Genomic DNA, 17,199 nt, shown 5'->3' on the forward strand with positions numbered 1-17,199 from the left:
AATCTAGCTGCCGCGTATAGAAAAATGAAATTAATTAATTTTGCTGATGATCCCAGTGATTTTAAAGTTCGACCCCGTAGGAAATGAATATAATTATATTATTAGAAAAATATCTTCTATCATAGCTCTCAATAACTTCTATAATGTATGACAATTTTTATTATCAGTACATCTATACTGAAAATAAAATAATTTTAATTTAATTTTTAATACAACTTGCCATTCTTGATCAACTCAGATACTTTAATTCTAAGTTTTGCTCAAGTCGCATAATACTACCTATTAAGAAAAATATTTAGTATAATGGAGCATCTATTAGTCAATGTAATTTTTATGTTAATAGGTAAATGTGGATTCAACGATTTTCGCTTGAACATATTTCACTCTCTGTCATGTCAGCTTTAATATTAAAGACCCAGTTAATGTTGAATACTTAATTGCTCTCTTATTTTAATTTTAGGAATTAGGTTACCAAACAAATATTTTAATTAATAAGTAGAAAATTTTACTCATCTGATTGTATCTTTATTGGTAGAGACACTTAAGCTTGTACGGCTGTGATAAATACCTCTCACTTTAAAATACAAAGTTTATTATTTCAAGTAATTATTATTTTTGTTTTTCATCTGTTAATTAAAGTTTATTTGCTATTTACAAGCATTTATTTTCGATTAGAAATTAGTCCTCTTGATCATTCGATTCTTTTTCAACAATCACAGATTTCGTCCATTTATGTAGTGTGTATTATCATAATGCATATCTATTGTGTTCAAAAATGTTGTCTTCAAAAAAATCATCTAGAAAGTTATGAATGCCAAATTATTTTAGCATGTTATTTATAAGGTAATAAAGAAAAAATCTACCTTTATATTCCTGTCTTTATTTTTGATATTCCTAACACCCCTTTACAGTTCTCGGACTGAATCATCGTAATTTCTGAAAAAAATAAATAAAACAAATGTTAAAATAAACTATTGATGACAGGTATGTAATACTGTATGATGTATTCCATCACCTAATAGGTACTACCTACACCAATGAATGTGAAAAATCTAAACGCAAAATAAAGCAACGTGAACGAAAACTTTTTACACATTTTAACTTTTGAGACGAAAAACTAAATCTAAATTAAAACACTTCATCGTAATAAACATTTAATTTGCGAGTCGGTCGTTTGTTCAATGCCATGTTCACATCGTACAAAAAGACGTACAAACATGCAAACGTCTCTTAAATAGTAGTTATAAATAGCCCCAATACATAAAGCTTATTAATACTATTTAACACTGCAGCGATGAAATGACACGAAACAGAACTTACTGCAGTTTGTTCTGTGGCGTTGATGCAGTGGAGTTAGGAGTTATAAAAATTGACAAATAAATTCATCTGTTCTCTAAGTTAATCTATGGGTTTCCAAAGAAAAACGAGTTCTAGGACTTATAAACCATTCTTTGGCTTTAAACATTTGCTTTTTTACTATCCCTCGTAGCAGGCGAGACACGTTATGAAGATACCCATAGATTTCATAGATAATTTTATTATTATCCTTCACACTAAAGTGAGTACAGACTAGAACATTTCATAGAGCGCATTGTTGTTCTGTTACAAGTAAATGCTCTAGTCTTATAATCACCTTAAGGTTCAGCTACTAAAATTAAATAACTCTGATTTAGAATAAAAAAATGTGTTAAAATAATTTACCAACATTTTTTCAGAATAATTTCTAACGTGAATACTATGCCTAATTATTTAAATTTTTTATTATATCAACAAGGCTCTAGCACCTTAATAGACATAGAAAAAGTAGAGAAACAAAAAATAATAATTAAAACAGATAAAAATAACACAATATTGGTATTAATTATTTTTGATATTAAGGTTTAAAATATTTAATTAGAAAGTTTTATTGGCCGCCGTGTAGGGTACATTGTAAAATATATTCATTTGTTCAAAACAAATTCAAAGATATCAATTAAGATGATGATGCGATTCTATTTTCTACAAAATAAATTACTAACTTTTTACCATTAATCATACGAACTAACACAGTCGTATATTACACTCAAAGATCTGTCAATCACAACGTTGTAACATAATTAATTCATTCAACAAACAATTTGCTTGAAAGCAGGTAGTTTACACTTACACACAGCTCATGTATTACCAACCAAGGAAAATTAATCTTAACCATAAATACAGTCTGAGCGTTTATAATACAAATTATAGTGCAAATTGAAACCTTAACGTAAGTAACTAAAGGTGAAATAGCTTAACTGTACAATATAACAGTGCGTGTTATTATCCATTACATTAATAAATGCTTTGTAATTCTTCCTCGTAGTTGCGCTGTAGTGACACTCGCGACTCGCGTGTCACAATCCGTTACTTTTTAATATTATGATTAGTTATCGCATTTTGAGGAATGAATTAACACATTATCCTAAACACTAGGTAAAGTAACAAAATTAATATCACATTTTCAACAAAACTAGAACACAATATACACACTTGAGAATAATTTACTTTGATAAACATTCGTTGGAATAACCAAATTTAACAATTTCATAATAAAGGAATATTTGGATTTTCACATAAACTACAATAAATAATAACCTCACATTTGTAACCCAGTCTAATATAATCGTAGTAATGTGAGGTGTTCATGGTTATATCTATTTACAAACTATTTTTTGTTTCTGTCTTGTTGGCCAGGGTCGTCTACCCTACAATAGCATCCATTATCACTTATTGCGCCTACCCTATGTTTAAGTCACAACTAAGAGTAGGCGCACACCGTTGATTTTTCGTCGGCCGATAGTTTAGTCGGGCAGTTGATCAGTATGGGCATGTATGGGAGTGCGCACACTACGCCAATTCGATTTGGCCGATTCTTCATACAAATTAAAATCGGGCACAACTATCGGCCAACTAAAAATCAACGGTGTGCGCTTACTCTAAGTTATACTAAATGTTAATTTTGAGACAATCTTGAATTCAAATCAACATTTTACGATTAATGCACTGTCCCCCATGAATATAAATGGACACATCTTTAGAGTTAACCTTTAATTAATTAATTAAGTATGAATAACGAGAATGTCTCAAAAATTGACACTAATCAACAAGTTCGTACAATAAATATTTTCTTGAACAATCTATCTTAAACTTGTAAGCTGTCTAAAGACTTACTGGCAGCAATACTTCGTTAAGGCAATTGTGTTCTCTGCGGAGCTCCCAGTAAATATCTCAGTCCAAGCCTCGAATTTCCCGCCGTTTATCATTCCTCAATTATCATAAGTTCAGCAAAGCGATTTCGATATTTCGGCTGTTTCTTTCACTCGTTCTACCCGATCCAAAGTGAGCAAAAGAGAAAAGGATTGCTCCGAAATCGAAATAGAATTGCGACGTTGGACCTCTTCACTCCCTTCTCTGAGACGAGGTATTCTCGATAATATTTTATTAAGTATCCTACCCTATCATTATTAGAAATTGCATTATACATTCGAACACTAGGATCCGATAAAGCACAGATTAACAAGAACATTTCATTTTGTTAATTATTTGTAAAAAGCGTGCCAATTTCATTCTTTACTTTTGTTGTTTGGGTATATGCAAGTTCTTTGACATTTTTTAACCAATCGCCGAGTCATTTAACATGGATTTTTTAATAAACTTAGAACAATCAGCAATTACAACTTTGTGACGTCAGAAGAAAGATACAATTTAATACTATCTAGAGTATTTTTTTCATCAAATAGTTATGCATATACCCCTTCACCAAAACATGAAATCTTGCAGATTACTGCTCTACTGAAATTATGCACTCTTTATTTTATCCGTCTTAAAATAGTCACTGTTCACTTTCATTTTCCAGTCTCTAGTCTGTTACCACACAAAAACGTCCCTTATATCTCTAACAATAGAGTCAATTTTATAATTTAACTCCTACACATCAGTTTGTCTTCCCACACCAGCGATTTGGTGGACCGATCGATGGTCCGAGCTGACCCGAGCATCATGTTCCAATAAAACATTCAACATCTAACAATGCACATAATTTAGTTTAGACATTCGTGTTTCAATATCAGAAACTCTCGTAAACGTAATTTAGTTTATTGTTATTTATGAATGATAGCATATTAAAAATAATAAATGAATTGCTAAGGCTGTTATTTATTTTGTAACGTTAGGAGCGGCAATGTCATATCGTTACACTAATACATTAGGATAATTCGTTCAATCAACGCAAACTCAGTGCGGTTAGGTAAGAAGCCGTTTAGGAATCAGTTTTAGGCCAGTTTAAAATTACATTGATAATAAAGGAACTATAAATTAGTAAGTACAAAAGATGGTATTCTATAACTCCAGCTATTGACACAGAAATTGCAGTTAAAAATAATTTAGACATGTGTTTATTTTTGAAATAAAATACAGTAAAACTGACTGCAATTCCTGCGTCAAATAGTGGTTATATTATGACTGTTAGTAAACATACCCTATACCCGTTTGACAGTAAGTTAGGTTACAAAAGCAGCCACTACAACAAAGGCAGGGACACCTCGAACATGATTCTGGGCGCATTTGGCGAGTGGCGAGGAGTTCGGTGTAAATGCGATATTGAGTGGTTCACAAAGGTAACATCAGTGGCAAGGTACATAAGCCATATACAGGGTGGTTTATTCCAGTAAAATATTAAATGGCTTTAAGACCACCTTTAGCATTTCAGGTGGTTATGTTAGAATTATCAGATGGTACGATGTGTCGTATGTGTTACAAAATTTAATTAGTGATTTATTTTGTAACACATACGATTTTACTAAAGTGATTGAAAGTAGATTTTGTATTGCAATCCCTGTATATGTCCCGTCACAAATTGTTATTCCTGCCACATCACGTTACCTTCACGCTACACGTTTCACCACCAGCACCCACACCGCCCCTCGCCAACTCAGCACGCTAATAGCGGAAGAAGACAAACTGATACGCGTGGCGTTACCTGTTGAAGAGGAGATCGGGGCGGTAGTACACGTAGACGCCGAGCAGCACGGTCGCGGTCGCGAGCAGAGTTCGCCGCGACGCGAGCGCGGGCAGAGCACGGGCGAGGCGCCGCGACAGGCGTGTAGTGAGCGATGGATTGTTGCGCGCGCGCACGGCAGCCTGACGACGCTTTAGACGCTCCTCCTCTAGGCGGCGTTGCTCCTCTCTGTTAAAGCAGTAGTATGTAGGTATTGATTAAAAGATTCTTCTTTAGATTGATTCTTTGTTCAATGAGGGTTTTCGCGATTGAAAAATCCACCAGATGGCAATACGTAGACGTGAGGTCCAAATGCTGCATGATTGGTTATTTTTGACGTGACATTGACAGATATGTCAAAATCCACCAATCATGCAGCATTTGGACCTCGCGTCTACGTGTTGCCATCTGGCGGATTTTTCAATCGCGAAAACCCTCATTTTTTACAGTTCAAAGGACATCATAGCTTTAAATAGAGTAGTTGAAGTTGCCAGTTATAAAATGTACTTGGTAAGAGCCAAAACGAAATTCTCAAATACAAGGCAAAGGACTTGTTCGTGATTTTTAAAGTTGCCCACTTAAAATCTAATTTTGCAGTTAATTAAAAACTTTAACTGATAAGAAAATATTCCATTCGAAATTCATAATCTACAATAATACCGTCTATAAATAACCTTTAACCATTCATTGAATCTTTCCAACAAATTATAACTTATCGCTTCATTATATTTTATCGACTTAAAATTAGCAGAAAATCAACAAAGCAAAACATATTAGTCTCGGATCGAATTGTGAATGTTATCTAGCACAAATGGTAATTGTATTTGAACTCACTCTCTCCTTTCCAGCGCGGCCACCTCTGGCTCGAGATCAACTGGGTCGTTTTCTTCGTACAGTTTCTTGGCCGTCACCAGAATGTCTTCGAAGGGCAAGTCATCTGGTAACTGAAAAAGTGAACAAGGATATTATTAACTGCCACAGTACTTTGAATTTCAATCAAGCTTAGGAAAGCGTCACCTAAAATTTTGTTTAGGCGCCGATCACGCATTTTACCATGCGTCTAAAATATCCACTATTTGCAGAGAATCAACAAACTCGTCAGTTGTTTATCGTTATTTTGTAGCTGTTTCATAGGTACACAACACACAAACATTGTCTGTTTCAAACCACAAACTAGGGATTGAATATCTCATTGATGACACATCGATGTATCAAATTCGTTTAGGTTTATATCAATTCAAAGGGAGTTAACACATTATCTCGCAGACTATCCATCTATCCGTTGTATTCTGTCGTCTCTTTTCATAGATGAAATTCAAAAATATTGGTTACCATTGTGGATACTCATTCTTTAGCAAGTTGATATAAACACAACTACAAAAGATAGATAGACCTTGGGCATTACCAGGGCAAGAGACTATGCATCTAAAAAAATCAGAAAAACGATTAGCTTTACAAAAAAATATCTAAGCCTGGATGCGAGCGGCGCAGGACCGGTTTTTGTGGATATCTTTGGGGGGCCTTTGTCCAGCAGTGGACGTCTTTTGGCTGAAACGAACGAACAAACGATCTAAGCAGAGCAATGGATAAACGTCGACGTATTTATTTAGTGGACACATCCCAAACTCACCCTAGACAGCAGACAGTGCAGCATGGCCATGTCGCACTCACACGCGCGCACCTCGTCCCCTCGATACGCCACTATGGCGGCGGTGACGTAGACGGGAACAGGGTTATCGCCTAGAGAAGACCTACTTTACAAGAAATCTGTCACAACTCACCCTAGACAGCAGGCAGTGCAGAGCCATGTCGCACTCACACGCGCGCACCTCGTCCCCTCGATACGCCACTATGGCGGCGGTGACGTAGACGGGAACAGGGTTATCGCCTAGAGAAGACCTACTTTACAAGAAATCTGTCACAACTCACCCTAGACAGCAGACAGTGCAGCATGGCCATGTCGCACTCACACGCGCGCACCTCGTCCCCTCGGTAAGCCACGATGGCGGCGGTGACGTAGACGGGGAACAATGGCGGCGCGCAGAGGAAGTAATCGTACAGACGCACGACGTCGGAGTAACGGTTGAGGCTGTGCCCGAACCATGTCAGGTACCATGGGAGGGCGAACATCGTGCCCACTTGCGCTCTGTGGAGTTATATTGCACGTCAGAAACAGGCTTTTAAGGATGCACCAAGCCCGTTGACAGCACAAACGGCTTGATGTTGGCAGTTACATTTCAAATTAAACATGTCAAAAGTAGACGACTTATGTCGGCGGGTCGGCGGTTTGGTGTGTAGGTAGACTGCATTAGAATGACTTTGTTGAATCAACTTGTAATTGCTTCATGTTTCTACAGAAACATGATCTTTTACAAAGCGATATTATGCGTAAGAAATAAGCAAGTCACTAATGGATTTTCAATTTTAAGAATGTTGAATCAAAAATTGCATAACGATTCTATAGAAATTCATGACAATCCAAACAAAATAAGTTATTAAAAACACGTAAAATTAGATGTTACAATAATATCTGTATAGATCTATCCTTGATTGGTTTTAAAGGTATGATCCGAAGGGGGATCACAGAATAACTGTATATGAAAATCAGTATTTTGACTTGATGGGCCGTAACAACACAGTATAGCTCACTTGTCAAGGCAGTCCGCAGCGTCACGGTCAGCTCTCATCAGTATGGGCAGCATGTAGTTTAGCAGGTGCTGGTTTTTACGAAAGATCTATCCTTGATTGGTATTAAAGGAAACTGTATACGAATCTCAGCATTTTGTCTACTTGATGGGCAGTAACAACACAGTATAGCTCACTTGTCAAGGCAATCCGCAGCGTCGCGATCAGCTCTCATCAGCACGGGAAGCATGTAGTTGAGCAGGTGCTGGTTTTTACGAAAGATCTATCCTTGATTGGTATTAAAGGAAACTGTATACGAATCTCAGCATTTTGTCTACTTGATGGGCAGTAACAACACAGTATAGCTCACTTGTCAAGGCAATCCGCAGCGTCGCGATCAGCTCTCATCAGCACGGGAAGCATGTAGTTGAGCAGGTGCTGGTTTTTACGAAAGATCTATCCTTGATTGGTATTAAAGGAAACTGTATACGAATCTCAGCATTTTGTCTACTTGATGGGCAGTAACAACACAGTATAGCTCACTTGTCAAGGCAATCCGCAGCGTCGCGATCAGCTCTCATCAGCACGGGAAGCATGTAGTTGAGCAGGTGCTGGTTTTTACGAAAGATCTATCCTTGACTGGTATTAAAGGAAACTGTATACAAATCTCAGTATTTTGACTAGATGGGCTGTGACAACATAGTATAGCTCACTTGTCAAGGCAATCCGCAGCGTCGCGATCAGCTCTCATCAGCACGGGCAGCATGTAATTGAGCAGGTGCTGCGTGGGCTGCATAGTAGTCTGCATGAAAGGCGCGAGCGGCGCGCGCGGGCCGTGCGACAGCCGGCACAGCATCGGGAACGACGACACCGACCCGCAAACCAGGAGTAACGTGATCGCCACGTCGTGGTAGCCCTGCGCATACACAAACATGTTCATGCCCTAGTACAGTCGACAGCATTTTTGTTGCAAAATAGCCCGTATTACAACCAGATAAGACCCCACTGTGTTTAGCTTGATGTGCTGTCATCCGTACATTGGTTCCCAAAGTGGGGGGCGCACCCCCAGGGGAGGCGCAAAGACCTCTAGGCTAAGAACTCACGGCGCGATTTTCGCGGTTGTGGTTGTTTAATTGCTGTTTTATTTCAAAACTCACGGAAGCGGTTATTTGTGCGGTTAGGCTAAGAACTCACGGCGCGGGTAAAAATCGCGTCTCGCTAAGTCACTGGTACAAAATGGTCGCCCGCCGATCGATCGCAGAGCGCGCGGGCGCAAACCACGTCGTGAGTTATGCATTAGTTTTTACATATTCAGTATCTGCATTCTACAGAAGCTGCGGGCCCGCAACCGCCGCGGGCGCGGGTGATAATCGCGCCATGAGTTCTTAGCCTTAAAGGGGGGCGCGAGCCACCTGTGTACTTAAGTATAAAAAACCTGCGACCGCTGAAAGAATGCATTCCAGACTGCACGATACGACCAATAAATAATCTTGACTGGAGGAGATGAATTTAAAGGGGGCGCGGAATTTTTTTATGGTCGAAAGGGGGCGCGTCTCAAATAAGTTTGGGAACCAATGCCCTAGTAGGTAGGTAGCCTTGCACACGCACGCAGATAAGGGCAAGTGGGACGGTAACATCTACACATGTTGTTGTTTAGTATCATTTTTACTTCAAAAACATTTCAAATCATGTACAGTGCACAATTTACTACTGATTACACAATTCAGTTATAAAAATATGCATAAACAAACACCCTAAGCAGATCATAATGTCATGCTTTTCTGCAAGCTGTCCACAGTGTTCTTTTGTGTTACAATAAAAAGTAGTTGTAATTGAAATAAGGCATAAAACACAGTAAGACCACAAGATAATCTATATGTCAATCCTTGACATATTACTTTAATTACATTTGGTCATTGACTTTTGAACAATTCACTGTGTGTAGTGGTTCTCTTATTATTTTTTTATTAAAATAAGTTGAATAAAACTTTATCTCTTTTGTAGATTTACAGAATGAGAACTTTAAATTCAATAAATTATCAGTTATTTCCTTATTTGTTAGTACCTATGCAAAAGGTAGTTCATATTGATTGCTAACAAGCAAAATGGACAAGAACATTGGTGTCAACTTTTAATTAAGATAAGGGGCAATACGAAGTTGTGTGTGTGCAGTAGCTTAACCAATGTGGTCAGTTGATAAATTACTAAAACTGTAAACAACTGAAGTAACCGTACATGTCATTATCATTAAATAGCTGAACCAAAATTAATGTATTAACTTTTTGTAGAAAGACAACAAAAAAATTTGTAACAAAGTATTACACTGCACAACAGCATTTTTGTTGCATGGAATGTTTTTTATGGATCTAGTTGCTTTTTTTACCCTGATTCCAAATCTGTACTCAGATTTTCGCTAGCAGCTCTACTTTTTGAGATGTGAAGAGTAGCTATTTTTATCAAAAAAACATGGTTTCCTGTCATATAACAATTTCTTTAACTATGTAATTAGAACAAAACTTTCTTTTATGTGACTTTTTTTAATGAGTTCGAGTGCTACTACTATTCTGGATAATCCAACAGTATTCAGCCATCATATTTTCACTCCAATAGCCCTGGTACCGCTCTTCTATGGCGCAAATATCCTGATGAAACCGTTCTCACTGCTCCTCGCTTAAATCTCCAAGATTTTCAGGAATTCGATCAAGGTGGCTATGAAGGAGATACATCTTAATGCTCATGTTGTATTCAAGTTGCTGAAAGTATAGTACTAACTGATTGACGTGGTCAGGAAAATTGACGGACTACTTATTTCCCAAAAAGTTTTTTACGAACCAAACAAACTCATTCCAGGCATTTTTTTTAGCGTTTGTCATACTTTCAGTAAAATTTACATCGTTTATTAATATTTTAAGTTGTGGTCCATCGAAAATTTCACATTTTAACTTCTCAACACTCAATTTTCGTAACGATCCATTCGTTGAACATTTTCATGCGGACGTACTGTAAGTACAGTACCTGAGATGTACATGGTTGGGGTTTTAGTGTATCAGTTGAACGCAGGACAGGTCTAGTAACTAACGGCATATTAGAATAAACCCACTTAGAATGATTTGAGCGGTTAATTCCTGTTATGTTTACAACGCAGAAATAACAGTCGTCGTGGTGGGTTGACGGTTCCCGCCAAATCATAGGACTAATAAGGTTCAAGGGATCCCTCTTGTTATTTTTCCATAATCGTAAAGACTCCACACACGTTTTACACACTATATTCGGTATCCAGGGCTTGTTATTTGTTTCCAACAGCCGTTGAAAGTACTCCAAATGGGCATTTTTCACGAAGTCTGACACATTTAAACAGGTTTTTTTTAATGTATATCTGCCACAAATGTGAAAATTCTATTTGGATTGTTTACACAGGTCCTTCTAGACGAAGTCATTGCAAAAAAAGAAACAGAAACTAGTAAGACGTTGACGATAGCGATATCAGCAGTCAAATGGAGAGTACATTTTAAGAGGGTACCTGTATCTCATAAACTAGAGCTGCTAGAAAAAATCTGAGGGTATATTTAAAATCAGCGAGCCTAAATTAGTAAACAACAAGTGAAAAATCTCATGCAACAAAAAAAAAGTTCGATTTTGTTGTGCAGTGTTATTTTAATAATTGATTATGTCAGTAAACATAATAGCTGAAATCCTGGCTTACTGATATGACAGCATTTATCTATAAATAGAAAATATTGTGTCCTCACCTGATAGTATTTTAAATGAGGGTACTTTATGATAACCCGAAGAATAAGTACTGTGAGTTGGTCCTGTAACGCCACACGTTGTTCGTAGGGGATACCAGGTGGAAACCTTTTCAGAGATCTGTTCACGTCTAACACCACCTAGAAGAATATGTCAATTCAAAGTTAATAAGTAGTTATTTTAAAAACAAATTAAGTATTATTTTTGTGAAATATGTTAAGATAAGAACCCACCTGATTATACTCTGGATGTGTCGATAGTTCATCCAGGGACGGTGGATCTGTCATTTCTTCTTTTGTCACTCCAACTAATAATGGCCATATTGTTTTCCTGTAATCATCTGCAAACAAGAAAACCGTTTCAATATCAACTCTGGAAATTGTTTGTACAAACATAACGTAATTATTTCACAAACGCTGTAATTTATTATCTTTATAAATAGCACTTAGTCACCATATTCATGAGGTAAACAAAAAGAGTGCAAGCAACAACACTCACCACTTATTAAACCTCCTTTGCTTTTGGCCAAGTTCTGCCATTCTTCTAAATTAACTGAATCCGGATCTGATAGGCATTTTTCTATCCCTCTTCTCTTCTCAGTGATGTCAGGGTCCTCGAAGTTAAACTCTGCACACAGTGACAACACAGCATTGTTACGTTACATTTAACTTTTGTGCAACAAATTTAATTAACTTTCGAAGTATGAATATGAAAGTAGAACATAAACTTGTGGACTCTAACCAGGAAGTAATTAAATCTTAAATGTAAGTAATTGTTTACAATACCTTGATCGAATTTCAATTCGGAAGGCGTAGAAATGTCATCGATATTTTTGGCGTGGTTCATGTTGAAAGCTGGCTTTTTCGGCGGAGATGAACAATCACCATTTAAATTACACTTATCACCGACATCGGTGTCTATTAAATTAGACTCCATCGTAGAAAGTTAAAATTTAATCGAGCGAAAACATTACACCATTTTTCTGACTTCTGACGTGACGACAATTTGACATTTCGTTTGAAGTGTGTCGTTCAGAAATGTATTACATTTACAAAGTGACTTCTATTTTGTGTGCGAAAAAGTAGAGTGATTAATTTAGGATAAATAAATGGAGCTCGTATTTAAAATAAAATTATTGAAAATGACAACAATATCAAAATATAATTTATCCAACATCTCGGATGCAGCATAGAGAAAAGTAATACATAGGAAATAGAGAACCCTCTCTGTCAAATTTTTGAACCTACTAATTGACAGCCTGGTGTTAAATTCCCTGTACTTAACCCTTAACACCACTTGGTATTTTCAGCTTACACATCTACACTCGTGGGGGACCTAAGTCCCCACTATTTGTATTCAATATTTAAGTAATTTAGTATGACATATCTTAGGATATTTTTTCATAAAATAAACAAGAAACATATATTTAAGTGAAAAAACAGGTTAAATCGTATTTTAAACATAAAAAAAATATTATTTCTAGCTACAAACAAAAAAGTTACCAAAAAACTAGTTACATTTATAGTGTTTTCTTCACAACCCCAAATAATATTGAAAATTAGAATATCAAAACAAAAAAAAACTTTTTTCTAATAAACCAATATACCTATGAACAAAAACAAACATAAACTTTTCAATAAGTTTAAGAACTTGAAAAATCACAATAGGAATAGTTGGCCCATATTTTTTTATCTTATTCTAAAAATGTCTTAGCAGTCTCAATAATAATTAGTCTCAACATTATGATTATAATCTAAAATAAACTTATTGCTGACATTTGGTATATATTTTGACAGACATTTTTCATACATTTGGAGCAAACTCTGGGAGTATTGCTATCTTTACTTCGTGGGCACATGACACCTAGATTTCTTTCTTTTTTTTTATTTTGACTAGGTCCTTGTGTTGGTAGATCTTCAGGTAAGTCAACACATCTGCTGGGGATTCAAATATTTAGCCATATTGCAGCAAAACCAATGAAAAATACAAATTTATAAAAAATCTAATATGGAAAAATACCTACATAACTACACTCGTGGGGGACTTAGGTCCCGCAACGGCATGTACCTCACAAACCACAAACGTGAACAGCGCACACGTCCGTCCCCTGCTAGCTCTCGGGCATCACTGGGAATACACCGGACCGCAACCGCGTCGCATTTTAAATAATAATTTTATTTGCAAAAAAGTAGGCGGTGGGGGAGCTAGGTCCCCCACGAGTGGTGTTAAGGGTTAACCTACGTACGTAACGCTCACATACATACATAGTACACGCACACATACATACATAAAGTCCACGCACACATACACACAGTTCACGCACACATAGGCCCTCATAACCTTCAAAGAATTATTGTTTTTATGATGTACAATGTAGAATTTTTTCAAATCCATTATTTTGAAAATATTTATCTTTATGGTGTACGTATTGCATTATTTTCAAAACAATGAATTTGGAAAAATTCTACATTGCACATGGAAATGCAAATAAGTAAACAAAAACTTTTGAATTTAATAATTTTACTTTATTTATGAACACACATAATATTATACACCAAAAGCGTCTTTTCGCAAAGTTTTCAACAACACTAAAAAAGCATTTGCACATTGAGAAAACTCAGATCACTTGTGAACATAACAGAAAGTTTCTTCGCGATTCACGAAGGAACGAACAAAACTCCGATGAACCAGAACAGCAGCAGGTACGAAGGAATGAACTTGAATTTGACTCGACGACTTCAATACTTTATAGGGCCACAGAACACTTAAATGATGGCTAAGAAAACAAGAATGCATTTAACATAACAAAAACAACACCGGCCATTTTGGAGGAAAAACAAAGTTGCCATATGTTAAATAGTAATTTCTAACACTCTATTATTTAAATTGTAACAAAAAATGTCACCGTTCAGTTTTAAATTAAAACAAATTAATTTCATTTAAAAAAAGTTTTCACATTGTAATTAACAATATTCTCAAATATATTTTAATTAAGAAAAAAATGAAAATATGAAGGAAACAGGAGCAGCGACATCTAGAGCGTTTTAGGGTAGTTAAAAAGTATTTGAATTTATTCACCGATGTCGCTGTTTGGAAGCAAGTTTCACTTCGATGACCGTTGTATGGAAGTTTCCGCACCCTGGGATGCAGTGCAGTGTCAGAGTTTCATATTTTTGAACGGACGTAGTTCCATTTTACGCAGCTTTTAAACATACGGCTACGCAAATCAATACAAAGGCGGACTTAAAGCTGAATGTAGTTTACTATCAGCTAACTTAGAACCTCAACCAAAGATAGAAAGTATCTGCATATTACGGATCCCAAACAATATTTTTTTAAATAAGTACTTGTATAGCCTGACCAGGAACATAAAAACCCTCGCCATGTTGCGGAAAACTAATGGTACTAATTTCTTTTAATGGCAACAGTAACTGAAAACTTCATTGACATGTCACCTTCCTTGCATGTCAGTCTATTGCTGTCAAAGTGTAAACAAACTTTATTTTAAATGTGCGCAATTGATTTTGTGAATTAAATTGCTAAAATCTTTTTATAGTCGTGAAAGAAAAGTGGTTCACAATGTGTTAAAGTATTTGTCGAAGAAAAATACTAAGGGTTCGGACAATATTTTCATTGAATAATGTTTCCGACAAAGGTTGTCAAATTGACTGACATGTTTATCGTATAGTACAGTCCACTATGAAAATGAGCTGTGGTTTATTTCAACTACCTATTTTAAAGTTTTTTGTCACTTCGTAAGTGTTGAATTTTATGGAATTGGGAAAGAAGTACCGAGTTTGAAGCGTTCATGAGCAGCAGACATTGCAGTTGAATATTCAAGTTCTGAATTTGATTATTGATGAATAACAAAATAAGTCCTACTAGCTAGATTGAGGGTTTCATTTAATTTATTTAAACCAGGTTACCTATAATAATATTTTTTCGTTAATTTATGACAATATTAAATTAGCCCGTAATCCTGAATCCCGATACATAAAGTTAGCCTATTAATTTAACACAGGTACGACTATACTCAGTGTTGCACTATCAAATGCAATTGACGCGCCTCTATGCCAGGGTTTTTATGTTCCTGGTCAGGCTATAAATACGGAATTAAAGCTTTAGAAACTCTTTACCGATAAGGTTTACTTTGACATGAGTCTAATTGAGTAATTAATGTCAGAAAACAGCCTGCTTGAATAAAAATATTAATTTCAATGAATAAAAATTCCTAAAATAATAAATCCCCTTAAAAACAATTAATCATGGATCTGAGTGTTCCTCCCCAAGATGAGAATATTAGGAAAATTGAGGACATTATTGATATACAAAAAGCTAAAGGCAATTTCAGTGTCCGTCAGGTGGCCTTTAACCTGCCTTCAGAGAGTAACAGCACTGGATCCACGAATTTAGCTAAGAGCTTAGAATCGGGCCTTTCGATCGAGAAGTCCATACATAAGAAATTGAAGAAGCTGAAGTCAAAACGAGCGAAGAGTCCTCTGCCGGATGTGATATCGTGGCCCAGCGATTCGGACATAACCGTTTTGAGAATGAAGCTCTGCTTGACGAGCAGCAATTTGAAGGAGAACGTCGGAAATGTCATTTTGGGAGACGGCTTGCATCAACCGGACAGTTCTTCGATGGTGAATCTTGCGACTCTGATATTGCAGTCGCAGAGTCCTTCGAAGCACAGCATGAACGTCGAGGAGTACCTGCTGCCGCTGACGTCATGGGAGCATCAGCACAGCCGCGACCTTGAGAAGAACTTGTTGGTTGAGGAGGAGAAGTGTGAGGCGCTGACGGCGGAGCTGGATGGGCGGGCAGACGCCATGTGCAGCCACGAGGATGAGCAGTACTTCAGCTCGCAAGACAGCGACTACTCGAAGACGACGAGGAAGTCCAAGATGGCGCGGTTCCTGCGCCTCTACTTCTGCCCGTGCTGCACTTGCCTCTACAGGCTGGAGAAGATGCAAGAGGAACCGTCCGCTTGTTTTACTAAGCGCAAAGAGTCAGTCAACATTTACTAGCTTTACCTCTAACATTTTTGTCGATGTCGTTATTAAAATTGATTTTGTTCAAGACGTCAATATTCGAATAAACAATAATAATAAATGTATCGAGTACTTACTGACTTCAAATATGTACTGCTGCATAAAGTAGACTGCTAAAGTTATCAGCTCAATACTTCATACGTTTTGTATGGCTTTATCCATCCATAGGAAGACGAAATACGTAACATTTTGCTAAGTGAGCAGGACAAAATGAATCCTTGAGTAGTCAAGATCGTTTTCAAACTTCAGCTGCTACTTAAATATCTGCCGGCAAAACGGAACAGCAGCCGACCAAGCTTTATATTTGAGCATACCTACTCTACTAAATGTGAATTAAGATGAAACATATAGCAAGTGACGTTTCTTCCTAGCAAAGTTCTATCAGTTCTATCAAAATAACAATGGTTATGTAAAATTTTTTTCTCAAAAGGTTTACTTAATCAAAAGTCCTGTGTGTGGTCGTACGATTCCGATGTTGGGACCTTATTTGGGAATAAGGTGTTATGTATTCATGATGTGTTCAGCGTAGTACAAGTAAGTCGCCCTGCCCTGCCGGCCGCGATGCAATGCATGCAGGCCGATAATGGTCGTGTTAAGTGTTTCCAATCGATCAAATTGACCAAATATTCATAAACTTCTACAAGGATGCACTTGAATAGACAAGCCTAGCTTTGTTCGTAAATTGTTGCGGTGGCAGTCCTTCCTAATTCTCACTTGGTGGTTTGCTATTTTGCCACTTAGGTAGGTATCTTTGCACACACA

At 36.8% G+C, this 17,199-nt stretch overlaps 1 protein-coding gene across 1 annotated transcript; it reads right to left on the minus strand.

Moving 5' to 3' along the window:
• Positions 1–864: 864 nt before the first annotated feature.
• Positions 865–12,396, minus strand: LOC135088114 (TBC1 domain family member 20). Its single transcript, XM_063982999.1, has 10 exons — positions 12,172–12,396; positions 11,885–12,013; positions 11,620–11,726; positions 11,389–11,526; positions 8,353–8,555; positions 6,937–7,160; positions 6,645–6,754; positions 5,849–5,958; positions 4,997–5,203; positions 865–936 (listed from the first exon to the last, which is right to left on the minus strand). Exons 1-10 carry the CDS (start codon positions 12,320–12,322, stop codon positions 906–908), a joined length of 1,410 nt encoding a protein of 469 aa, XP_063839069.1. The 5' UTR covers positions 12,323–12,396; the 3' UTR covers positions 865–905.
• Positions 12,397–17,199: the final 4,803 nt, after the last annotated feature.

The sequence above is a fragment of the Ostrinia nubilalis genome, chromosome 3 (assembly GCF_963855985.1).
Source record: "Ostrinia nubilalis chromosome 3, ilOstNubi1.1, whole genome shotgun sequence".
In the NCBI taxonomy this organism is placed as follows: domain Eukaryota; kingdom Metazoa; phylum Arthropoda; class Insecta; order Lepidoptera; family Crambidae; genus Ostrinia; species Ostrinia nubilalis.

Bases quoted from the DNA above. Each gene is read 5' to 3' on its own strand.
- LOC135088114 (XM_063982999.1), bottom strand. From the start codon at position 12,322: ATGGAGTCTAATTTAATAGACACCGATGTCGGTGATAAGTGTAATTTA. The intron at 12,014-12,171 runs GTATTGTAAACA...CACTGTGTGCAG, and splicing joins CGAATTGAAATTCGATCAAG to AGTTTAACTTCGAGGACCCT. The intron at 11,727-11,884 runs GTGAGTGTTGTT...TCTTGTTTGCAG, and splicing joins CAAAGGAGGTTTAATAAGTG to ATGATTACAGGAAAACAATA.